Genomic DNA, 26474 nt, shown 5'->3' with positions numbered 1-26474 from the left:
TCTCTCCTTCGCTCTCTCTCTCTCTCTCTCTCTCCTTCGCTCTCTCTCTCTCTCTCTCTCTCCTTCGCTCTCTCTCTCTCTCTCTCTCTCTCTCTCTCTCTCTCTCTCTCTCTCTCTCTCTCTCTCTCTCTCTCTCTCTCTCCTTCTCTCTCTCTCTCCTTCTCTCTCTCTCTCTCTCTCTCTCTCTCTCTCTCTCTCTCTCCCCTTCGCTGTCTCTCTTTCTCTCCTCTGAAACAGTGTTGGTTCTTCTAAGTCTCTAGCAGCCTCGCTGTCTCTGACTGTGGGTCTGACCATTGCAAGTAACAGAATAGTGTTTCAAGTTATTATTTATGTTTGCCAGAATCTTCATCCCCAAAAAGCACCGGGAGCGTTTCGATGATGTTGTGTCCCAGAGCCTAATGGGCCGGCTCAAAGGGCGGAGCTTCAGCGACCCCAGCCGCAACCACCTGCGCCGAAGCCGCAGCGAGGACCACCCGGAGCGACTGCTGGTGTCCACCCGGGCCAGCTCTGTCCCCCGAACGCATGCCGAGGAGGGCGTGATGCCCCCCATCCGTGGCCTCAGGAAGACCACCTCACTCACCGCAGGGCACGCTGGCAACGCTGCAGCCCTTCGCAGGTAAGAGTCTTTAGCCTGATTCACACTTCAGATCCGTACCGAACCATATTGCATGGTTCCAGAAATGATGGTGGATGCGTAACCAGGCCAGCGCAGTAACAGCTCGCCTTGGCTTGGTGTTGGCCTATAGTGTGAATTAGGCTCTAATTGGCCAGTCGGCCAATGATAGTACAGAGTTTTAGTTGACCGCCTTAGCCAATGATAGTACAGAGTCTTAGTTGACTATAATGATAAGCCCTCACTGGCTGATGATTGATATGTTGGATCAGGTATTATAGAAGGAATCAGTTAGTGATCTGGAGAAATGACCCAGACAGAGACTCTGTGTTATAATGTTGCAACCTATGTACTGGTACTGTATGTTGATTCAATGTGTTTGAAGAAATACATCACATAAATGTTATTATCAAGGCATGTCATTTCTAGCCATTAAACAGCCCTGCTTCAGATAATTCTCCTCTCCAGTCCAGTCAGTTACTTAATTAGCTAACATTTACAGCTAAATGTTTCACTTTTGACAGGGATTGCTATACTAGCATGGCATGTGTGTAGGAGTGTGTTCAAATAGACACATCACTGTCTATTTGAAGCCTTGTTTTGACTGTACCTGCCCTTACAGAAAAAAAACACATTATTTCACGAATAGATTTGTGTTATCACATGTTACCTTACTTGTTCTCACATGTCATCACATGAAAACGTGTTTTTGGAACACTTCACGTGTTCATGTTAAATTGATGTGCTGTTTCCCGTAAGGGTGCATACCTGAAAGTTCTAGGTAGTGTCACTCTTTTAAGAATAGAAAGTGCCTTGATGCTGGCTTCCTGCTCTAACAGTACAACACTGAATATTAATGCTCTAGAGTAGACTATAAATACTTAGAGAGAGAAACAAACAGACTAAATAAATAAATCATCCAAATAATTCCACGAATGCCCATCTTTTTCTGTGGGCCAAACTTAGCCAAACAAGTAATGAAGCAACATTATCCCTCGGGGATGGAGTGTCTATGTTTAAGTGAATGCAGGGTGGGCTGTTCACTCTGGCTGTGGATATAAAGTATCTAGTATACAAGACTCTGAATGTGTACCAAATGGTACCCTATTCCCTATGTAGTGGACTACTTTTGACTATAGCCACATGGACCCTGGCCAAAAGTAGTGCAATAAATAGGGAATAGGCTGCAATTTGGGACACAATCTCTGAAAATGTTCCTTTTATATGAATCCAATCACTGAAGTGATATATGTATTTCAGTACAGCAAGTAGAGTAGTTGTAACCTCATTATTACTTTCCAACTGCATGTTTTTATTTGTTTACACCTGAAATTGAGAGTGTTTACTGCAGACCCTCCATCAACTCTAATAGGTTTTAAATGAGACAATTCAACCTCATTTTTAGATGACATACTAATCCCAAGTATTACCCAGAGGAGTTTCTATGGTAACACGTCATATATTGAGGCAGGGTGGGGGTGCAGGTTGGGGGACACAATGACACATGGCTACAGCTGTCCTTTTTCAATCACTTTCACATGTTCTGTTCCATGTCATTTCACCAGTCTGTTCCCAAAAGCGTGAGACACTTTACCAAGGGTTAGTGAACCACTTTACCAAGGGTTAGGGTTAGTGAACCACTTTACCAAGGGTTAGTGAACCACTTTACCAAGGGTTAGGGTTAGTGAACCACTTTACCAAGGGTTAGTGAACCACTTTACCAAGGGTTAGGGTTAGTGAACCACTTTACCAAGGGTTAGGGTTAGTGAACCACCTTATCAAGGGTTAGGGTTAGTGAACCACTTTACCAAGGGTTAGGGTTAGTGAACCACTTTACCAAGGGTTAGTGAACCACTTTACCAAGGGTTAGTGAACCACTTTACCAAGGGTTCGGGTTAGTGAACCACTTTACCAAGGGTTAGGGTTAGTGAACCACTTTACCAAGGGTTCGGGTTAGTGAACCACCTTATCAAGGGTTAGGGTTAGTGAACCACTTTACCAAGGGTTAGGGTTAGTGAACCACTTTACCAAGGGTTAGGGTTAGTGAACCACCTTATCAAGGGTTAGGGTTAGTGAACCACTTTAACAAGGGTTAGGGTTAGTGAACCACTTTACCAAGGGTTAGGGTTAGTGAACCACTTTACCAAGGGTTAGGGTTAGTGAACCACCTTATTAAGAGTTAGGGTTAGTAAACCATTTTATCAAGGGTTAGGGTTAGTGAACCACCTTATCAAGGGTTAGGGTTAGTGAACCACCTTATCAAGGGTTAGGGTTAATGAACCCCTTTACCAAGGGTTAGGGTTAATGAACCCCTTTACCAAGGGTTAGGGTTAATGAACCCCTTTACCAAGGGTTAGGGTTAGTGAACCACTTTACCAAGGGTTAGGGTTAGTGAACCACTTTACCAAGGGTTAGGGTGAGTGAGACATCTCACCAAGGGTTAGGGTTAGTGAACCACTTTACCAAGGGTTAGGGTGAGTGAGACATCTTACCAAGGGTTAGGGTGAGTGAGACATCTTACCAAGGGTTAGGGTGAATGAGACATCTTACCAAGGGTTAGGGTGAGTGAGACATCTTACCAAGGGTTAGGGTGAGTGAGACATCTTACCAAGGGTTAGATTTAGTGAACCACTTTACCAAGGGTTAGGGTGAATGAGACATCTTACCAAGGGTTAGGGTGAGTGAGACATCTTACCAAGGGTTAGGGTTAGGGTTAGTTTGTTAGGGTTAGTGAACCACTTTACCAAGGGTTAGGGCGAGTGAGACATCTTACCAAGGGTTAGGGCGAGTGAGACATCTTACCAAGGGTTAGGGTGAATGAGACATCTTACCAAGGGTTAAGGGTACGTGAGACATCTTACCAAGGGTTAGGGTTAGTGAACCACTTTACCAAGGGTTAGGGTGAGTGAGACATCTTACCAAGGGTTAGGGTGAGTGAGACATCTTACCAAGGGTTAGGGCGAGTGAGACATCTTACCAAGGGTTAGGGTGAATGAGACATCTTACCAAGGGTTAAGGGTGAATGAGACATCTTACCAAGGGTTAAGGGTGAATGAGACATCTTACCAAGGGTTAGGGTTAGTGAACCACTTTACCAAGGGTTAGGGTGAGTGAGACATCTTACCAAGGGTTAAGGGTGAATGAGACATCTTACCAAGGGTTAAGGGTGAATGAGACATCTTACCAAGGGTTAAGGGTGAATGAGACATCTTACCAAGGGTTAAGGGTGAATGAGACATCTTACCAAGGGTTAGGGTGATTGAGACATCTTACCAAGGGTTAGGGCGAGTGAGACATCTTACCAAGGGTTAAGGGTGCGTGAGACATCTTACCAAGGGTTAGGGTTAGGGTTAGGGTTAGTGAACCACTTTACCAAGGGTTAGGGTGAGTGAGACATCTTACCAAGGGTTAGGGTGTGTGAGACATCTTACCAAGGGTTAGGGTGAGTGAAACATCTTACCAAGGGTTAGGGTTAGTGAACCACTTTACCAAGGGTTAGGGTGAGTGAGACATCTTACCAAGGGTTAGGGTTAGTGAACCACTTTACCAAGGGTTAGGGTGAGTGAGACATCTTACCAAGTGTTAGGGTTAGGGTTAGTGAACCACTTTACCAAGGGTTAAGGGTGAATGAGACATCTCACCAAGGGTTAGGGTTAGTGAACCACTTTACCAAGGGTTAGGGTTAGTGAACCACTTTACCAAGGGTTAGGGTTAGTGAACCACTTTACCAAGGGTTAGGGTGAGTGAGACATCTTACCAAGTGTTAGGGTTAGGGTTAGTGAACCACTTTACCAAGGGTTAAGGGTGAATGAGACATCTTACCAAGGGTTAAGGGTGAGTGAGACATCTTACCAAGGGTTAGGGTTAGTGAACCACTTTACCAAGGGTTAGGGTGAGTGAGACATCTTACCAAGGGTTAGGGTGAGTGAGACATCTTACCAAGGGTTAGGGTGAGTGAGACATCTTACCAAGGGTTAGGGTGAGTGAGACATCTTACCAAGGGTTAGGGTTAGTGAGACATCTTACCAAGGGTTAGGGTTAGTGAACCACTTTACCAAGGGTTAGGGTGAGTGAGACATCTTACCAAGTGTTAGGGTGAGTGAGACATCTTACCAAGGGTTAGGGTGAGTGAGACATCTTACCAAGTGTTAGGGTGAGTGAGACATCTTACCAAGGGTTAGGGTTAGTGAAACACTTTACCAAGGGTTAGGGTGAGTGAGACATCTTACCAGGTGTTAGGGTGAGTGAGACATCTTACCAAGTGTTAGGGTGAGTGAGACATCTTACCAAGGGTTAAGGCTGCGTGAGACATCTTACCAAGGGTTAGGGTGAGTGAGACATCTTACCAAGTGTTAGGGTGAGTGAGACATCTTACCAAGGGTTAAGGCTGCGTGAGACATCTTACCAAGGGTTAGGGTGAGTGAGACATCTTACCAAGGGTTAGGGTGAGTGAGACATCTTACCAAGGGTTAGGGTGAGTGAGACATCTTACCAAGGGTTAGGGTGAGTGAGACATCTTACCAAGGGTTAGGGTGAGTGAGACATCTTACCAAGGCCATATCAATTAATGTGTGTTGTGTTTCTATCTGTACTGCAGGACGGTGAGAGTCTGCAAAGGGAACCTAAGTTTTGGATTCACCCTCAGGGGCCATGCACCTGTCTGGATCGACTCAGTCATCCCAGGTAGGTTGCTTAGAGCAGTGTGTGTGTGTGTGTCTGTGTGTGTGTGTGTGTGTGTGTGTGTGTGTGTGTGTGTGTGTGTGTGTGTGTCTGCGTGCGTGCGTGCGTGCGCGCGCATGTGCACAGACACATGGATACACACACACACACATCATGTGGGCAAGTGTCAAATGCACAAACAAACTGGTGCAAATCAAGGCATATTTTTTGTCAACCCGTATGTCCCGCCCGTAGGGGCGGCAGAGTAGCCTAGTGGTTAGAGCGTTGGACTAGGAACCTAAAGGTACAAGGTACAAATCTGTCGTTCTGCCCCTGAACAGGCAGTTAACCCACTGTTTCTAGGCCGTCATTGAAAATAAGAATGTGTTCTTAACTGACTTGCCTAGTTAAGTAAAGGTAAAGAAAAAAAGGTCATGTTGCTGTGTAGACATTGTGTTGCCACAGAGTTCACACCAGCTATGAGCTGAGGCTTTCTGGAGGTTCATCTGTGAGCACAGACCACAGACTCTGTAGCCTATATTGTGTGTCCCTTTCTCCCTCTCTCTCTCTCTCTCTCTCTCTCTCTCTCTCTCTCTCTCTCTCTCTCTCTCTCTCTCCAGGGAGTCCAGCAGATAAGGCGGGGCTCAAACCTGGAGACCGCATCCTGTTCCTCAATGGACTTGACATGCGGTTAGACAGCATTCTAAATTAGGCTTAATCATTTTATATAGAAACAAATGATTTACTGGTTCATTTACGTTTGTTTGTATGTTGTCAAGCCAACCTCCACTTGTTGTATTTAATTCAGGCTAGTGCTCTTTTTTGACCTCATGTAGCTAACTGCATGCTTTGTGTGGATTTGGATTTTGAAACCAGTGTTCATATCTCACACTGTTGTAGTGTAGTCCTTTAAATAGATGAATGGAAAAACATTAACTGACAGCTGTGTTGTATTGAATTAATTTGTTAATTACTTAGAGTGTGGATAAACAGCAGAGTAGTTTCCTCTGCAGTGGTAGTTTGTGGTAGGGACCAGAGCCTTCGATACTGTTGTATAGAGACTTCAACATAAGGTTTTGGTTCCGGGCGTTTTACTTGTTTCCATTAGAATGTGGTGTCCATGCTACTGTATAGGGATGTATAGTACACTCTTAGAAAACATGTTCCAAAAAGGTTCTTTGGCTGTCCCCATAGGAGAATCCCCTTTTTGGTTCCAGGCAGAACCCTTTTTGGTTCTATGTAGAACTCTTTTGGGTTCATTATAGAACCCTCTGTTTAAAGGGTTCTACATGGAACTCAAAAGGGTTCTACCTGGAACCAAAACAGGTTCTTCAAAGGGTTCTCCTATGGGGACAGCCGAAGAACCATTTTAGGTTCTAGATAGCATTTTTTTTCCTAAGAGCGTAGTAGTGATCATGGTCGAGAGTCTGTAGTTTAATGACACTATCTCTGTATCTCTATATGTGTCTGAAGGAGTTGTTCCCATGAGAAGGTCGTCTCCATGCTACAGGGCAGCGGTGCCATGCCCACCCTGGTCGTGGAGGAAGGCCCCCCCACCTTCACGCTAGCCGAGCCAGAGCAGCCAGGAGGGCCAGGTAGGGCGTCCCCGGGTGGAGGCGTGCCCCGCTCCCCAGTGCTCAACTCCCTGCAGTGGGTGGCTGAGATCCTGCCTCCCTCTATCAGGGTCCAGGGGCGCACCTTTGGACAGCAGCTGGAGCACCTGCTCACCATCCAGGAGAGATACACCATCTGCAAGGCCCTGGAGAGCTTCTTCCAGCATAGGTGAGGGGGAGGGAGGGAAGGATAAGAAGGGAGGTAGAGGGGGAGGGAGGGAAGGAAGGTGAGAGGGGTGGAGGATAGGAAGGGAGGAAGAGGGGGAGGGAGGGAAGGATAGGAAGGGAGGTAGAGGGGGAGGGAGGGAAGGATAGGAAGGGAGGTAGAGGGGGAGGGAGGGAAGGATAGGAACGGAGGTAGGAGGGAGGGAGGGAAGGATAGGAAATGAGGTAGAGGGGGAGGGAGGGAAGGATAGGAAGGGAGGTAGAGGGGGAGGGAGGGAAGGATAGGACAGGAGGTAGAGGGGAAGGGAGGGAAGGATAGGAAGGGAGGTAGAGGGGGAGGGAGGGAGGGAAGGGAGGTAGAGGGGGGGTGAGGGAAGCATAGGGAGGGAGGTAGAGGGGAGGGAAGGGAGGGAAGGGAGGTAAAGGGGGAGGGTGGGAAGGATAGGAAGGGAGGTAGAGGGGAGGGAGGGAAGGGAGGTAGAGGGGGAGGGTGGGAAGGATAGGAAGGGAGGTAGAGGTGGAGGGAGGGAAGGATAGGAAGGGAGGTAGAGGGGGAGGGGGAGGGAGGGAAGGTAGTTAGAGGGTGAGGGAGGGAAGGATAGGAAGGGAGGTAGAGGGGGAGCGAGGGAAGGATAGGTAGGGAGGGAGGTAGAGGGGGAGTGAGGGAAGGATAGGAAGGGAGGTAGCGGGGGAGGGATGGAAGGGAGGTAGAGGGGGAGGGAGGGAAGGGAGGTAGAGGGGAGAGAGGGTAGGATAGGAAGGGAGGTAGCGGGGGAGGGATGGAAGGGAGGTAGAGGGGGAGGGAGGGAAGGATAGGAAGGGAGGTAGAGGGGGAGGGAGGGAAGGGAGGTAGAGGGGGAGGGTGGGAAGGATAGGAAAGGAGGTAGAGGGGGAGGGAGGGCAGGGAGGGAGGGAGGGAAGAAGAGGAAGGGAGGTAGAGGGGGAAGGTGGGAAGGATAGGAAGGGAGGTAGAGGGGAGTGAGGGAAGGGAGGTAGAGGGGGAGGTTGGGAAGGATAGGAAGGGAGGTAGAGAGGGAGGGTGGGAAGGACAGGAAGTGAGGTAGAGGGGGAGTGAGGGAAGGATAGGAAAGGAGATAGAGGGGGAGGGAGGGAGGGAAGGATAGTAAGGGAGATAGAGGGGGAGGGAAGGATAGGAATGGTGGTAGAGGGGGAGGGTGGGAAGGATAGGAAGGGAAGTAGTATGAGAAAGTGAGAAATCAGAGAAAGAAACTAAATATTTTGAGAGATTGAAAGAGAGATTGAGAGTGAAAGAAGAGATAACCTACTGGTTTGAGAGAACATGGTACAGAAACTTCAGCCCTATAATTACGCTGTCTAGAGTAAGTTACCATCATTTTCTCTTTATGCAATGTTCTGTAAGACCACTGTATTAGCATGACCGATGATAAGACAGCCAGAATACCCTAACCCTGCCCCCTCCTACGTGGCAACAGGAATGTTGACACTCTGATTGTGGACGTGTTCCCGGTGTTGGACACGCCAGCCAAGCAGGTGATCTGGCGGTTTGTCTACCAGCTTCTGACCTACGAAGAGCAGGAGCACTGCCAGAGCAAGATTTCACGTTTCCTCGGTTACAAGGCTGCAGGTGGGTTGTGGGAAGAGTGGTTGTGTGTGTGCTTATGTGAGTAAATGTGATATCTACGTGTACATTTGTGATTTTGGTGGGTGAATGTGTGAATGTGAAAGACAACGTAAATTTGTGATTGTGCCAGTGTGTCTGCGTGTGTGTGTACACTGACATACACACGCTGTGTGTATTCTAGCGCCAGCCCCCCCACCTGAGCCAGAGCCCGCCCCCGAGCCCCATCGCCGTAGCAGCTCCATGAGAGTGACAGGAACCGCCTACAGGGCCAGCATGCGTGGGCGGAGCTCTGACGACCTCATCATCGGCACTCACCTGGGGATGGGTACTTGCGTTTGTCTTTGTCCTTCATCATCATATTCATCACCAGTAGAAGTAGCACCATCATTACTATCAGTGGCAATATCATCGTCATCATCGTCATCATTATTATCACCATCATCATCAGTATTGTCAGAAGTAGCATGAAATATATATTTCTGACACTAGGTGGAGCTTTTGCTTAAACCTACCCAGTCAAGTGAACGGGTATCGAGAAAGACGTATTTTTTTGGAATGCATGAAACCTAATGCAGCATGTTTCCTGTAGGGATCCGTACTGATCCAGTGGAGATGGGGATGAGGCTGGCTCCAGGAGAGAGACAGTCAGGAGACGGGACGTCCCTCCCAGAGACCCCCAACAACCTCACCAACGTGGGTACCCAAGTGAGACTGAGAGAAGTGGTCCTGTGTGGCTCAGTCGGTAGAGCATGGCGCTTGCAACGCCAAGCGTCGTGGGTTCGATTCCCGCTGGGGCCACCCATATGTAAAAGTAGTGGCCCCAGCCGACTTGTAAGTCGCTTTGGACAAAAGCGTCTGCTAAATGGGATATGTTAGAATAAGGATGACTAAAACAGTGCTCACTAGTCCAGGTCTGCATCTTTTTCCTCTGGTCCAGCACTATAAAACACACTGGCTCCAATTACTCAAGAACCCCTAGTGGCTCATTAATTCAAGCAGGTGTGTCACTGTCAGGCTGAAACAAAAGCTGTATTGGCTCTTGGGAACTAGGACTAGTGACCACTGATCTAGGTTGTTTCCTCCTTCCTCTTATCTTCTGGCTTTTATCTCGTCTATCTGAGTCGTTATGAAAAGGCATATCTCCTCTCTGTCTAGCTGTCTGCGGTGTATGCTGAGCTGGAGAACGTGTACTCAGGGAAGAGGTCCAAGTCTCTGAAGGCTCGCGCTCCTCCTCCGGCGGACAGTCTGGTAGAGCTGGAGGTCCTCGAACACGCAGGCTCTCCGTCCATGCACGCTAACACAGGTATCTACTCCAACCAGTAACACTTTACTTGAAGTGCTGTTAATCATGACGCATCCAGGAAAATGTGGTTAAAATGACATCATTAGGGCCTCTCGAGTGCCGCAGTGGTCTAAGGCTGTGTAACTAGATATTCTGGGTTCGAGTCCAGGCTCTGTCGCATCTGCCCGCGATCAGGAGACCCGTGGGGCGTGGCACAATTGGCCCAGCGTCGTCCGGGTTAGGGGAAGTCCTTGTCACCATCGAGCACTAGCGAGTTCTGTGGTGGGCCGGCGCAGTGCACGCTGACACGGTCGCCAGTTGTACCTCTGACACATTGGTGCGACTGGCTTCCGGGTTAAGTGGGCATTGTGTCAAGAAGCAGTGCGGCTTGTTTGGGTTGTGTTTCGGAGGATGCCCTGCTCTCGACCTTCGCCTCTCCCGAGTCCGTATGGGAGTTGCAGCGATGAGACAAGACTGTAACTACCAATTGGATACCAGGAAATTGGGGAGAAAAAGGGATAAAAAAATATTACCTTATTACAAACAGGTTGAAATCTGGTTAAAATAACGTCACTACAAACAGGTTGAAATCTGGTTAAAATAACGTCACTACAAACAGGTTGAAATCTGGTTAAAATAACGTCACTACAAACAGGTTGAAATCTGGTTAAAATAACGTCACTACAAACAGGTTGAAATCTGGTTAAAATAACGTCAATACAAACAGGTTGAAATCTGGTTAAAATAACGTCACTACAAACAGGTTGAAATCTGGTTAAAATAACGTCAATACAAACAGGTTGAAATCTGGTTAAAATAACGTCACTACAAACAGGTTGAAATCTGGTTAAAATAACGTCACTACAAACAGGTTGAAATCTGGTTAAAATAACGTCACTACAAACAGGTTGAAATCTGGTTAAAATAACGTCAATACAAACAGGTTGAAATCTGGTTAAAATAACATCATTAGAAACAGGTTGAAATGTGAATTGCAGCTTGCCTGACACATGTAGTCTTCTAGTTTGAGTTGAGTCCACCTATCTCTCTGTTAGTCAGTGGAGTGTGAATATGTTCACAAACACAGGTAGCTACTGGGTATAAAAACATCCAACCAAATAGTTAGAACAGCAGAAATGAATAGACCATGTATTGTGCATTAGCGTGATCTACAACCCTTGGTCAATAGAATAGTTAGATCAATGTAATGGTAGATGTTCTTCTCTACAGGAGCAGTGATGTCATTGTTCCTCTCCACAGGTAGCCGTAAGGGCCCCCCACCACCTCCCTCCGCCTGGCAGGAGCCCCTCCCTAGCCCCCCTGCCCCGGTCCAGTTCTACCCCCCAGGTCTCACCTCCCAGACCAGTGCCGAGTCTAACCCCTACATCAGCCTAGACAGCCCCCCTCCCTCGCCGCCCGACTACCCTGCCAGCCCACCCTCTCACGCCCGTCTCAATAAGAGGCGCTACACTTTCTCTCATCCGCCGCGCTCCTCTGATACAGACCGGTTCCTGGACGCACTGAGCGAACAGCTGGGTCAGAGGGTCGCCATTGTAGACGACTTCCTGTCACCCGAAAACGACTACGAGGAGGTAGGGTCGTATAGATGCACATCTGTATAGAGCATTATATGGTTGATTATGATATGTTTGACAAAGACAGCAAGCTGCTTGTCCTGCATGACTTAGTGATTACTTATATATATATATATATATACAGTTGAAGTCAGAAGTTTACATACACTTAGGTTGGAGTCATTAAAACTCGTTTTTCAACCACTCCACAAATTTCTTGTTAACGAACTATAGTTTTGGCAAGCCGGTTAGGACGTCTACTTTGTGCATGACACAAGTCATTTTTCCAACAGTTTTTAACAGACAGATTATTTCACTTATAATTCACTGTATCACAATTCCAGTGGGTCAGAAGTTTACATACACTAAGTTGACATACACTGTGCCTTTAAACAGCTTGGAAAATTCCAGAAAATTATGTCATGGCTTTAGAAGTTTCTGATAGGCTAATTGACATCCTTTGAGTCAATTGGAGGTGTATCTGTGGATGTATTTCTCAAGGCCTACCTTCAAACTCATTGCTTCTTTGCTTGACATCATGGGAAAATCAATAGAAATCAGCCAATACCTCAGAAAATAAATTCTAGACCTCCATAAGTCTGGTTCATCCTTGAGAGCAATTTCCAAACGCCTGAAGTTACCACGTTCATCTGTACAAACAATAGTACGCAAGTATAAACACCATGGGACCACGCAGCCGTCATACCGCTCAGGAACTAGACGCATTCTGTCTCCTAGAGATGAACGTACTTTGGTGCAAAAAGTGCAATCAATCAATCCCAGAACAACAGCAAAGGAACTTGTGAAGATGCTGGAGGAAACAGATACAAAAGTATCTATATCCACAGTAAAATGAGTACTATATCGACATAACCTGAAAGGTCGCTCAGCAAGGAAGAAGCCACTGCTCCAAAACCGCCATAAAAAAGCCAGACTACGGTTGCAACTGCAAATGGGGACAAAGATCAAACTTTTTGGAGAAATGTCACCTGGTCTGATGAAACAAAAATAGAACTGTTTGGCCCTTATAACCATCATTATGTTTGAAGGAAAAAGGGGGCGGCTTGCAAGCCGAAGAACCCCATCCCAACCGTGAAGCATGGGGGTGGCAGCATCATGTTGTGGGGTGCTTTGCTGCAGGAGGGACTGGTGCACTTCACAAAATAGATGGCATCAAGTGGAAGGAAAATGTTGTGGATATATTGAAGCAGCATCTCAAGACATCAGTCAGGAAATTAAAGCTTGGTCGCAAATGGGTCTTCCAAATGGACAATGACCCCAAGCATACTTCCAAAGTTGTGGCAAAATGGCTTAAGGACAACAAAGTCAAGGTATTTGAGTGGCCATCACAAAGCCCTGACCTCAATCCCATAGAAAATGTGTGGGCAGAACTGAAAAAGCGTGTGCGAGCAAGGAGGCCTACAAACCTGACTCAGTTACACCAGCCCTGTTAAGGGGAATGGGCCAAAATTCACCCAACTTATTGTGGGAAGCTTGTGGAAGGCTGCCCAAAACGTTTAACCCAAGTTAAACAATTTAAAGACAATGCTACCATATACTAATTGAGTGTATGTAAACTTCTGACCCACTGGGAACGTGATGAAAGAAGTAAAAGCTGAAAAAAATCATTCTCTCTACTATTATTCTGACATTTCACATTTTTAAAATAAAGGTGATCCTAACTGACCTAAAACAGGGAATTTTTACTAGTATTAAATGTCAGGAATTGTGAAAAACTGAGTTTAAATGTATTTGGCTAAGGTGTATGTAAACTTCTGACTTCTACTGTGTATATATATATATATATATACACATGTGTATATATATATGTGTGTATATACAGTGGGGAGAACAAGTATTTGACACACTGACGATTTTGCAGGTTTTCCTACTTACAAAGCATGTAGAGGTCTGTAATTTTTATCATAGGTACACTTCAACTGTGAGAGACGGAATCTAAAACAATACTCCCGAAAATCACATTGTATGAATTTTAAGTCATTCATTTGCATTTTATTGCATGACATAAGTATTTGATCACCTACCAACCAGTAAGAATTCCGGCTCTGTTTGTTTTTCTTTAAGAAGCCCTCCTGTTCTCCACTCATTACCTGTATTAACTGCACCTGTTTGAACTCATTACCTGTACAAAAGACACCTGTCCACACACTCAATCAAACAGACTCCAACCTCTCCACAATGGCCAAGACCAGAGAGCTGTGTAAGGACATCAGGGATAAAATTGTAGACCTGCACAAGGCTGGGATGGGCTACAGGACAATAGGCAAGCAGCTTGGTGCGAAGGCAACAACTGTTTGCGCAATTATTAGAAAATGGAAGTTCAAGATGACGGTCAATCACCCTCAGTCTGGGGCTCCATGTAAGATCTCACCTCTTGGGGCATCAATGATCATGAGGAAGGTGAGGGATCAGCCCAGAACTACACGTCAGGACCTGGTCAATGACCTGAAGAGAGCTGGGACCACAGTCTCAAAGAAAACCATTAGTAACACATTACGCCGTCATGGATTAAAATCATGCAGCGCACGCAAGGTCCCCCTGCTCAAGCCAGCACATGTCCAGGCCCTTCTGAAGTTTGCCAATGACCATCTGGATGATCCAGAGGAGGAATGGGAGAAGGTCATGTGGCGTGATAAGACACAAATAGAGCTTTTTGGTCTAAACTCCACTCGGCGTGTTTGGAGGAAGAAGAAGGATGAGTACAACCCCAAGAACACCATCCCAACTGTGAAGCATGGAGGTGGAAACATCATTCTTTGGGGATGCTTTTCTGCAAAGGGGACAGGACGACTGCACCGTATTGAGGGGAGGATTGATGGGGCCATGTATCGCGAGATCTTGGCCAATAACCTCCTTCCCTCAGTAAGAGCATTGAAGATGGGTCGTGGCTGGGTCTTCCAGCATGACAACGACCCGAAACACACAGCCAGGGCAACTAAGGAGTGGCTCCGTAAGAAGCATCTCAAGGTCCTGGAGTGGCCTAGCCAGTCTCCAGACCGGAACCCAATAGAAAATCTTTGGAGGGAGTTGAAAGTTCGTATTGCCCAGTGACAGCCCCGAAACCTGAAGGATCTGGAGAAGGTCTGTATGGAGGAGTGGGCCAAAATCCCTGCTGCAGTGTGTGCAAACCTGGTCAAGAACTACAGGAAATGTATGGTCTCTGTAATTGCAAACAAAGGTTTCTATACCACATATTAAGTTCTGCTTTTATGATGTATTAAATACTTATGTCATGCAATAAAATGCAAATGAATTACTTAAAAATCATACAATGTGATTTTCTGGATTTTTGTTTTAGATTCCGTCTCTCACAGTTGAAGTGTACCTATGATAAAAATGTACAGACCTCTACATGCTTTGTAAGTAGGAAAACCTGCAAAATCGGCAGTGTAATCAAATACTTGTTCTCCCCACTGTATGTGTGTGTGTGTGTGTGTGTGTGTGTGTGTGTGTGTGTGTGTGTGTGTGTGTGTGTGTGTATATATGTATATATATATAAATAAACAAAAAATCTGTTTTAAGTGAGAAGTAGGCATTGGTTTGAAGCCGAAAAAGAAAGGAAATTCACAAGCACATCAATGCCTACTCCACCCATGCTCTACCAAGGTTTTCCAGCACCACAATGCCTACTCCACCCATGCTCTACCAAGGTTTTCCAGCACCACAATGCCTACTCCACCCATGCTCTACCAAGGTTTTCCAGCACCACAATGCCTACTCCACCCATGCTCTACCAAGGTTTTCCAGCACCACAATGCCTACTCCACCCATGCTCTACCAAGGTTTTCCAGCACCACAATGCCTACTCCACCCATGCTCTACCAAGGTTTTCCAGCACACAGCTTTGACCTACTACTGTAGGTATGCTGGTCTATTGTACTTTAAAGAAAGTGTATGCAGGTTTCTTAGGATTCAAACCTTCTCAAACATTCTAATTCCTACTCTTAGAGGAGGTGCTCCCACAATAATGTGATTTGGGCCAGCAGGTAGCCTAGTGCTTAGAGCGTTGGACTAGTAACCGAAAGGTTGCAAGATCGAATCCCTGAGCTGACAAGGTCGTCCATCTGTCGTTTTGCCCCTGAACAAGGCAGTTAACCCACTGTTCCTAGGCCATCATTGAAAATAAGAATTTGTTCTTAATTGACTTGCCTAGTTAAATAAAGATAACATTTTTTTAAATGTGTACCATGTACAGGTTAAAGTATTGGATTCTTCACACACCACACTAATCCCACTCCACTACCTTTTTAAGGTCCAAAAGTATTGGGAGAATGACACATTTTGTCATGTGACTTGTTAGTGTTACAAGGTCTCAGGTGTGAATGGGGAGCAGGTGTGTTAAATTTGGTGTCATCGCTCTCACACGCCCTCATACTGACTGGTCACTGGAAGTTCAACATGGCACCTCATGGCAAAGAACTCTCTGAGGATCTGAAAAACATAATTGTTGCTCTACATAAAGATGGCCTGGTCTATAAGAAGATTGCCAAGACCCTGAAACTGAGCTGCAGCACGGTGGCCAAGACCATACAGCGGTTTAACTGGACAGGTTCCACTCAGAACAGGCCTCGCCATGGTCGACCAAAGAAGTTGAGTGCACGTGCTCAGCTTCATATCCAGAGGTTGTCTTTGGGAAATAGACGTATGAGTGCTGCCAGCATTGAATCGAACACATTATGAAGGAAAGAAATTCCACAAATGAACTTTTAAGAAAAAGGTCATCTGATGCAGCACTCCATCACTCTCCTTCTTACACAGCCTGGAGGTGTGTGGGTCATTGTCCTGTTGAAAAACAAATGATAGTCCCAGTAAGCGCAAACCAGATGGGATGGCGTATTGCTGCAGAGTACTGTGGTAGTCATGCTGGTCAAGTGTTCCTTAAAATTTTAAAAAAAATCACTGACAGTGTCACCAGCAGAGCACCATCACACCTCCTCCTCAATGCTTCATGGTGGGAACCACACATGCGGAGATCATCCATTCACCTACTCCGCGTCTCACAAAGACACAGCGGTTAGAACCAAAAATCTCAAATTTGGACTCATCAGACCAAAGGACAGATTTCCACCATGTCCATTGCTCATGTTTCAAAGTTCTTGCAATTTTCTGGATTGACTGACACCAGACCCAGGACAACAAATTATGTGAGACAAAACACTTATTTTTTAATCATTTGAATTGCAAGTTACATTTTCGAAAGACACCTTTTGAGTGTGGAAATGCTGTATAATTTTCTATAATTACCTTCTGGTTTAAAAACCAGAGGAATGTTTTTTTCTAAGCAACCTGCATAAACATTGTTTGAAGTACAATAGGCCAATATACTGTAGATACTGTGGTAGGTCAAAGCTATATGCTGGAAAATCTTGGTAGAGCATGGGTGGAGTAGGCATTGTGGTGCTCATGTGCATTTCTTTTTTGGCTTCAGGCCAATGCCTACTTTTCACTTAAAAGATTGTTTTTCTGTTTTTAGTATATATAATTTGTGTGTTTCTATTGAGAAACTCTACCGTAAAGCACATAAGACTATAAATTACACTGGATCAATGGCCCAAGCCTTAATGAATCTATGTGATTGGTGGTAATGCCAGGATGTTGTCCAGATGAGCTTCCCAGATGATGAGGATGAGGATGAGGAGGTGGATGATGAAGATGGAGATGGGGGTTTCATAATACCCCCTGAGCTGAGCAGCCCCAGCGAGTGCCAGGGCAGCAGCGGAGAGGACGCCTCCTCCCTCACCTACTCCTCCTCCTCCGAACACATACCCCCTCCCCCCATGACTCCCCCGCCACCTCCGCCCATCCAATTCAATGATCCTCCTCTACCTCCAAGCTATACCGCCACCCCTGAACAGTCTCCCAGAATACAACTGCCTTTCCGCCGCCACCACGGGCCACCTCCGCCCCCTCCTCCTCGCTCCAACCCACCACCCAAACGCCAGTCCATTCACAAGGTGCTTCCCACCCGGGAGGACCTGCTAGCCCATTCTGCAATGCAGGAACAAAATGCGTACCAGGAGCAACAAGCTTACCAGGAACAACAAGCTTACCAGGACCAACAAACTTACCAGGACCAACAAGTGCAACAAGCGTACCAGGAACGACAAGTGTACCAGGAGCAACGAGCATTCCAGAAGCAACAAGCGTTTCAGGAACAAAAAGCTTACCAGGAGCAACAAGCACAACAAGCGCACCAGGAGCGACAAGCGTACCAGGAACAACAAGCTTACCAGGAGCAACAAGCACATCAAGCGCACCAGGAGCGACAAGCATTCCAGGAGCAACAAGCACATCAAGAACAACAAGCGTTACAGAAGCATCAATCATATCAGGAGCAACAAGCGTACCAGGAGCAAAGTATTTACCAGGGGCACCAGTCACTGCCTGCCCAGTCCTCGCACAAAGCACACCCTCTGCAGCAGCTTCACCAGTCCCTGCCCCCCCTCCCCTCTCCAGAGGCAGCCCACACCCATCCAGACCTCCCAAACCACCCAGACCCCTCACTCTACCAGATGCACCAAGCTCAACAACAGACTCGTCGTCAGAGCCGTCGTCAGTCTCACTCAGCCACATCACCGTACAATCCCCCAGCCCATTCCCCTGTCCATCCAGATCAACAGAGTCAGTACTCGGAGGCAATCTATCAGAGTATTCATACACAGTCACATCACTCATCCATGGAGCGCCTTCAGCAAGCTCATCAGGTCCAGCAGCACCACTCCTCCATGGAGCTCCTTCACCAAGCTCAGCAGGTCCAGCAGCACCACTCCTCCATGGAGCTCCTTCACCAAGCTCATCAGGTCCAGCAGCACCACTCCTCCATGGAGCTCCTTCACCAAGCTCATCAGGTCCAGCAGCACCACTCCTCCATGGAGCTCCTTCACCAAGCTCAGCAGGTCCAGCAGCCCCACTCCTCCATAGAATTCCTTCACCAAGCTCAACAAGACCAGCAGCACCACTCGTCCATGGAGCTCCTTCACCAAGCTCATCGGGTCCAGCAGCACCACTCCTCCATGGAACTTCTTCACCAACCTCACCACTCATCCACAGAGCTCCTTCACCAAGCTCATCAGATCCAGCAGCACCTCTCATCCACGGAGCTCCTTCACCAAGCTCATCAGATCCACCAAGATCAGCCTGCATCACTACCAGTACATCTGGATCAGGAGATCCACCAGTCTCTTCAGAGCCATCAGACTCACCCATCTTCCCAGGCCAGCCACCAGGGTCAACAGACTCGTCAATCTCTCAAGTCTCATCGCACTCACCAGCCATCCCCCCAGCGTCCCCACTCCATCCAGCAGACTTACCACCACACTCCCCAGATCCAGCACATCCACCACCAGGTCCCTCCCCAGCCCACTCAGCCAGAGCTCCATCAGATCCACCTAATCCACCAGCCCATCCAGCAGCGCCACCACCCCCAGCCCACCCTGTCCACCTTCCAGCCCCTTCCACCCCACCAGCCCACCCTGTCCACCTTCCAGCCTCTGCCCCAACACCAACCCCACCAGGTCCACCCCTCCAACCAGGGTCGTCCTCAGTCCCAGCCTTCTCAGCGGCTATTCAGTCAATCCCAGTCTCACCACCACTCCCACTCCCACCACCAACCCCTGCCCCAACCTCAGGCCAAGCAGCATTCCCAGTCCCAGAATAACTTGGACCAGTTGGGGAAACAGGAGCCCCCTCCTCCTCCGCCCCTACCCCCTCCTGGAACCCCTCCTCCGCTGCCTCGCCCAGGCCTTCCGAGGATGGACTCCAATCATATGAGTGTAAAGAGGCTGCGCTGGGAACAGGTGGAGAACTCTGAGGGCACCATCTGGGGACAGGTGAGTTAGTCACATATTGGATAGATGAGTTAGTCAGCATTGAGACAGGTGAGTTAGTCAGGATTGGGACAGGTATGTCAGCCACAGTTTGGACTGGAGTTAGTCAGGGTTTGGACAGATGTGTTAGTCAGGGTTGCGACAGCTGAGTTAGTCAAGGTTGGGACAGTTGAGTAGTCAAGGTTAGAACAGGTGAGCAGTCAATGTTGGGACAGCTGAGTAGTCAAGGTTAGAACAGGTGAGTTAGTCAGGGTTGGGACAGCTGAGTAGTCAAGGTTGGGACAGCTGAGTAGTCAAGGTTGGGACAGCTGAGTAGTCAAGGTTGGGACAGCTGAGTAGTCAAGGTTGGGACAGCTGAGTAGTCAAGGTTGGGACAGCTGAGTAGTCAAGGTTGGGACAGCTGAGTAGTCAAGGTTGGGACAGCTGAGTAGTCAAGGTTGGGACAGCTGAGTAGTCAAGGTTGGGACAGCTGAGTAGTCAAGGTTGGGACAGGTGAGTAGTCAAGGTTGGGACAGCTGAGTAGTCAAGGTTGGGACAGCTGAGTAGTCAAGGTTGGGACAGCTGAGTAGTCAAGGTTGGGACAGCTGAGTAGTCAAGGTTGGGACAGCTGAGTAGTCAAGGTTGGGACAGCTGAGTAGTCAAGGTTGGGACAGCTGAGTAGTCAAGGTTGGGACAGCTGAGTAGTAAAGGTTGGGACAGGTGAGTAGTCAAGGTTGGGACAGCTGAGTAGTCAAGGTTGGGACAGCTGAGTTAGTCAAGGTTGGGACAGGTGAGTAGTCAAGGTTAGAACAGGTTAGTTAGTCAAGGTTGGGACAGCTGAGTAGTCAAGGTTGGGACAGCTGAGTAGTCAAGGTTGGGACAGCTGAGTAGTCAAGGTTGGGACAGCTGAGTAGTCAAGGTTGGGACAGCTGAGTAGTCAAGGTTGGGACAGCTGAGTAGTCAAGGTTGGGACAGGTGAGTAGTCAAGGTTGGGACAGCTGAGTAGTCAAGGTTTGGACAGCTGAGTAGTCAAGGTTTGGACAGCTGAGTAGTCAAGGTTGGGACAGCTGAGTAGTCAAGGTTGGGACAGCTGAGTAGTCAAGGTTGGGACAGCTGAGTAGTCAAGGTTGGGACAGCTGAGTAGTCAAGGTTGGGACAGCTGAGTAGTCAAGGTTGGGACAGGTGAGTAGTCAAGGTTGGGACAGCTGAGTAGTCAAGGTTGGGACAGCTGAGTTAGTCAAGGTTGGGACAGGTGAGTAGTCAAGGTTAGAACAGGTTAGTTAGTCAAGGTTGGGACAGCTGAGTAGTCAAGGTTGGGACAGTTGATTTAGTCAACGTTAGAACAGGTGAGTTAGTCAAGGTTGGGACAGGTGAGTAGTCAAGGTTAGAACAGGTGAGTTAGTCAACGTTAGAACAGGTGAGTTAGTCAGGGTTGCGACAGCTGAGTTAGTCAAGGTTGGGACAGGTAGGTTAGTCAACGTTAGAACAGGTGGGTTAGTCAAGGTTGGGACAGGTGAGTTAGTCAAGGTTAGAACAGGTGAGTTAGTCAACGTTGGAACAGGTGAGTTAGTCAGGGTTGCGACAGCTGAGTTAGTCAAGGTTAGAACAGGTGAGTTAGTCAGGGTTGCGACAGCTGAGTTAGTCAAGGTTGGGACAGGTGAGTAGTCAAGGTTAGAACAGGTGAGTTAGTCAGGGTTGTGACAGCTGAGTTAGTCAAGGTTGGGACAGGTGAGTAGTCAAGGTTAGAACAGGTGAGTTAGTCAGGGTTGCGACAGCTGAGTTAGTCAAGGTTGGGACAGGTGAGTAGTCAAGGTTAGAACAGGTGAGTTTAGTCAGGGTTGGGTCAGCTGAGTTAGTCAACGTTAGAACAGGTGAGTTAGTCAGGGTTGGGTCAGCTGAGTTAGTCAACGTTAGAACAGGTGAGTTAGTCAGGGTTGCGACAGCTGAGTTAGTCAAGGTTGGGACAGGTAGGTTTGTCAACGTTAGAACAGGTGAGTTAGTCAGGGTTGGGTCAGGTGAGTTAGTCAACGTTAGAACAGGTGAGTTAGTCAGGGTTGGGTCAGCTGAGTTAGTCAACGTTAGAACAGGTGAGTTAGTCAGGGTTGCGACAGCTGAGTTAGTCAAGGTTGGGACAGGTGAGTTAGTCAACGTTAGAACAGGTGAGTTAGTCAAGGTTGGGACAGGTGAGTTAGTCAACGTTAGAACATGTGAGTTAGTCAGGGTTGGGTCAGGTTTTTTGATTTACAACAGTTCCGTAAAAAAATGAAATAAGCAGTCAATTTCTGAAATAACAAGCATTAGCTTGAATTTAATGAGTAGACAGTGCATAATGTACACAATGCCTGTTTTTAATCTGGGTGTTGCAGTTGGGGGAGGATTCGGATTATGACAAACTGAATGACATGGTGAAGTATCTGGATCTGGAACTGCACTTTGGGACACAAAAGAACCCCAGTGAGTATAATGTGCCCACGTGTGTATGTGAACGGGGCTGTTTGTGTGTATACATGCATAATGCATATGTTAGTGTGCATACAGTATGTTTGCACATACTGTACGTGTGGAGGTTCTTTCCACAAAACCATGTACATACCACCACCAGTCAGTTCTTGCCTAGTGTGTCTAATATGACTACTTCTTCATCTTGAGCAATGTGTGTGAAGCCCACCATGGTTTTCATTTGCTTTTGATCAGTGGTCCCTCTGACGAATGACAGCAGCGTTACCGCCATAGGCACTTCACTGACCCATTTAAGTCCAATACTTGAAATTATGTATATAGAAATACAGTACATTGAAAATCCTGATATGGACATTTTCTGCTCCTTTAGCAGTCTCTCTCTCCCTTGATCTTTGTCTTCACACTCTTCCTTTCTGCCTCTCTGTGTCAATCACTTTGTCTTTCTGCCTCTTCTCATGTTTCTCTGTTTCCCTCGTGTTTCCCACATGATGTTCTGTGTCAGTTTCTCTTCCAGACCCAGCCCCTCAGTCGGAGACCTTCAAGAAGAAAGACGTAGTTGAGATTCTGTCCCATAAGAAGGCCTACAACGCATGTAAGTATGAGAGTGGAGAACGCGAGGAGGACGCTACATTGTTCCAGGCTGTGTTACACTGCACTTCAGATCTTATGTTATTGTTCTAATATAGTCTGTGTTGACTGAAACCATGAGACTATGTTACACTGTTACTGTGGCCTCGAGTATTTGACCCTTTGATCTCTTGACCCCTGACCTCCAGCCATCCTGATTGCCCACCTGAAGCTGTCCCCGGGCGAACTACGCCAGGTGCTGATGACCATGGCCACAGAGCGGCTGGAGCCGACCCACATCAAGCAGTTGCTGCTGTACGCCCCCGATGCAGAGGAGGTCAAGCAGTATGAACAGTACAGTGAGGACCCAGCCAAACTCAGCGAGCCTGACCAGTTTGTACTACAGGTACTGGGCCTAGACTGCAGAGAAGAGGCTCAGCAATTTAAAAAAAAATGTCACCTTTATTTAACCAGATAGGACAGTTGAGAACATGTTCTCATTTACAACTGTGACCTGGCCAAGATAAAGCAAAGCAGTGCGACACAAACAACAACACAGAGTTACACATGTAATAGACAAACGTACAGTCAAAGTTTGGGGGATCTTTATGGATGTATTTGTGTTGTTTTGTTGTGCTATACTGTGGGTGAAAGTAGTAGTAGTAGTACTCAGTGGTGTAAAGTACTTAAGTAAAAATACTTCAAAGTACTACATAAGTCGTTTTTTGTATATTTGTACTTTACTTTACTATTTATATTTTTGACAACTTTTACTTTTACTTCACTACATTCCCAAAGAAAATGATGTACAGGAAAATAGTCTAATTCACACACAACATCCCTGGTCATCCCTACTGCCTCTGGTCTGGTTTACTTTATATAAGGAATTTGAAGTGTATTTACACTTTTACTTTGAATTTTGATACTTAAGTATATTTTAGCAATGACATTTACTTTTGATACTGTTAGGTTGTAATTCTCAGAGTAAAAACACAATGGACAGTATGAAAGCGCAAACTAAGTTTATTCTTCCCAGAGGATCAATACAGCCGCATTAGACAAAGACGTTGTTTACACAAGCACTGATATTTAACCCTTCCTCATTGGCTGAGTCTCCTCCTACACATCTGTACAAACATTGTTCACACAAGCACTGATATTTAACCCTTCCTCATTGGCTGAGTCTCCTCCTACACATCTGAACGAACATTGTATCTTTACTGATACACTTTTCTTTCTCTCTTAACGTGACCTCACCTGACCTCGACCCCCTTCATCACTAATCCATGGCTCTCTCCCCTTGTCAATGCCTGCCACATGATCACTTTCCCTGCACTCAGCACATTCCAAGCTTAATCGCACACACCATATACCTTCCTCCTACAGACAACCATTAACTTCTGGTGTAGACCCTCTAAACCTAAGCACTCAATATTTCAATAGGATACCTGATAATTAACCCTATCCAAAGTTTAGGAGTTAGTACCCAGAATACATCAATACTCAAGTCTCAAAATTCAAAGTTAAAGTATAAATACATTTCAAAAACCAGACGGCATCATTTTCTTGTTTTTGTTTTTTTACGGATAGTCAGAGGCACTTCCAACACTCATCATTTACAAACTAAGCATTTGTGTTACTTAAGTATATTTTAGCAAGGACATTTACTTTTGATACTTATCAAACTTATATTTAAAACCAAATACTTTAGACTTTAACTTTAACTGATTTTCTATTAAGGTATCTTTACTTTTAGTCAAGAATGAAAATTGGGTACTAGTATTAGTAGTGGTAGTGGTAGTAGTAGTAGTAGTAGTAGTGGCAGCAGAAGTAGTAGTAGTAATAGAAGTAGTAGTAGTAATAGAAGTAGTAATAGTAGTGGCAGCAGAAGTAGTAGTAGTAATAGAAGTAGTAGTAGTGGCAGCAGAAGTAGTAGTAGTAGTAGTAATAGAAGTAGTAATAGTAGTGGCAGCAGAAGTAGTAGTAGTAATAGAAGTAGTAGTAGTAATAGAAGTAGTAGTAGTGGCAGCAGAAGTAGTAGTAGTAATAGAAGTAGTAGTAGTAATAGAAGTAGTAATAGTAGTGGCAGCAGAAGTAGTAGTAGTAATAGAAGTAGTAGTAGTAATAGAAGTAGTAGTAGTAATAGAAGTAGAAGTAGTAGTAGTAATAGTAGTGGCAGCAGAAGTAGTAGTAGTAATAGAAGTAGTAATAGTAGTGGCAGCAGAAGTAGTAGTAGTAATAGAAGTAGTAATAGTAGTGGCAGCAGAAGTAGTAGTAGTAATAGAAGTAGTAATAGTAGTGGCAGCAGAAGTAGTAGTAGTAATATAAGTAGTAATAGTAGTGGCAGCAGAAGTAGTAGTAGTAATAGAAGTAGTAGTAGTAATATAAGTAGTAATAGTAGTGGCAGCAGAAGTAGTAGTAGTAATAGAAGTAGTAGTAGTAATAGAAGTAGTAATAGTAGTGGCAGCAGAAGTAGTAGTAGTAATAGAAGTAGTAGTAGTAATAGAAGTAGTAATAGTAGTGGCAGCAGAAGTAGTAGTAGTAATAGAAGTAGTAGTAGTAATAGAAGTAGTAATAGTAGTGGCAGCAGAAGTAGTAGTAGTAATAGAAGTAGTAGTAGTAGGGTTTGTTGGTTGCTCACAGTCATAGAATGAGAGTTTGGTTATGTGTAGGTGTTGTTGCTGGTTTTCTGTTTCCTCGTTTGTAATTGTGTCTTCGCGTGTGCGTGTGTGTGTGTGTGTGTGTGTGTGTGTGTGTGTGGTGTGTGTGTGTGTGTGTGTGTGTGTGTGTGTGTGTGTGTGTGTGTGTGTGTGTGCGCGCGCGCGCGCATAATGTCATAGATGCTGTCAGTACCAGAGTACAAGACTCGTCTGAGAAGCCTCCACTTCAAAAGCACCCTGCAGGAGAAGACAGAGGAGATGAGGGGCGGCTACGACTGCATCTACAACGCCTCCATGGAGCTCAAGACCAGCAAGAAACTGGCCAAGATACTGGAGGTATACAGTTATGCACTCTGACATGTACAATCACTAGGAGGAGCAATGCAACTTCTTCAACTTGAACTTGTCACCCGCCAGCATGATTCTGATAAGAGAAAACCAACAACAGTCTCATTCGGTGCTAAGAATGGAGAGAATGGAAATGCATTTGTTTGGCTTTACCAACGTTTTAGCTTGAGCCACAGATACACCAGGAAGTTAAGGATCGGCAGCAGCCCAAACACCTAAACAGCAATGAACAGGATGTTTTCACATTTATTCCCTGAGTGGAAAATATAGTGTTATTGTGGGTAATGTTCAGCCCTAAAGTGGTAATGTTGCTGTTTCAATCCTAAACTAAATACAAGCTATATGCTAACTGTGTCAAATGTTTCCTTAGTTTGTGCTGGCGATGGGGAACTATCTGAACAACGGTCAGCCTAAGACCGGCAACAAAACCACCGGGTTTAAGATCAACTTCCTCACTGAGGTAAGCTCCTCATGGACATTTCTTTACCTCACAGTTGTTACTTCACTGTTGTTAACCCACGGACACTGTTACTAATGCACTTCTGTTTCTTGTAGCTCGGCACCACAAAAACAGTGGATGGGAAATCTACGTTTCTGCACATCCTTGTCAAGTCACTGTGTCTTCACTTTCCCAACGTCCTGGATTTTACCAAGGACCTCACCACGGTTCCCCTGGCAGCCAAAGGTAAACTGAGTAGTAGTTTTTTCATGTGTGCATTTTCTTTTGTGTGTCGGGTGTAGTGTTTCATGTACAGCATGTTGTGTTACTATTGCGTGTAAATGAATAGATTAAATATGTTATCCTGTTTTTCCATAAGCACTCTTCCACCTTTGTTCTTCCCCCTGCTCTCTCTTTCTTTCTCTCTCTCTCCCATCTCACTCTCTCACTCTCTGTAGTGAACCAGAGGACCATCACATCTGACCTGAACGACCTTCACACCACTATCCAGGACATCCGATCTGCCTGCCAGAAAATGCCTGCCACAGCAGATGACCGCTTCGCTGCAGTCATGAGTGTATCTTTCACAACTAACCTGAGAGAGAGAGATTCATTACATAATTCATTACAGGCTTCTATATTCACAGGTGTGAGAGTATGCATAC

At 46.2% G+C, this 26474-nt stretch overlaps 1 protein-coding gene across 2 annotated transcripts in view; it reads left to right on the top strand.

Annotated features, from left to right (window-relative positions):
* The window catches only part of grid2ipa (Grid2 interacting protein a), a 61328-nt gene that overhangs the window by 32160 nt on the left and 2694 nt on the right, over positions 1-26474 (top strand). The window contains exons 6-22 of one of the 2 annotated variants that reach the window (XM_090194463.1): positions 341-616; positions 5211-5296; positions 5893-5962; positions 6746-7054; positions 8505-8656; positions 8835-8978; positions 9243-9346; positions 9809-9956; positions 11196-11527; positions 17122-19359; positions 21702-21789; positions 22298-22387; positions 22572-22768; positions 25203-25358; positions 25741-25830; positions 25926-26055; positions 26268-26386. In XM_090194463.1, the coding sequence (XP_090050589.1) occupies positions 341-616; positions 5211-5296; positions 5893-5962; positions 6746-7054; positions 8505-8656; positions 8835-8978; positions 9243-9346; positions 9809-9956; positions 11196-11527; positions 17122-19359; positions 21702-21789; positions 22298-22387; positions 22572-22768; positions 25203-25358; positions 25741-25830; positions 25926-26055; positions 26268-26386 (4729 nt within the window). Of the gene's footprint in view, positions 1-227; positions 617-5210; positions 5297-5892; positions 5963-6745; positions 7055-8504; positions 8657-8834; positions 8979-9242; positions 9347-9808; positions 9957-11195; positions 11533-17121; positions 19360-21701; positions 21790-22297; positions 22388-22571; positions 22769-25202; positions 25359-25740; positions 25831-25925; positions 26056-26267; positions 26387-26474 lie in introns of those variants that run through there. The other variant, XM_090194464.1, reaches the window with a different exon arrangement.

Source organism: Oncorhynchus mykiss, chromosome 13, assembly GCF_057628025.1.
Source record: "Oncorhynchus mykiss isolate SJ-2025 chromosome 13, ASM5762802v1, whole genome shotgun sequence".
Lineage (NCBI taxonomy): Eukaryota > Metazoa > Chordata > Actinopteri > Salmoniformes > Salmonidae > Oncorhynchus > Oncorhynchus mykiss.
This window is presented reverse-complemented; position numbering and strand designations above follow the sequence as displayed.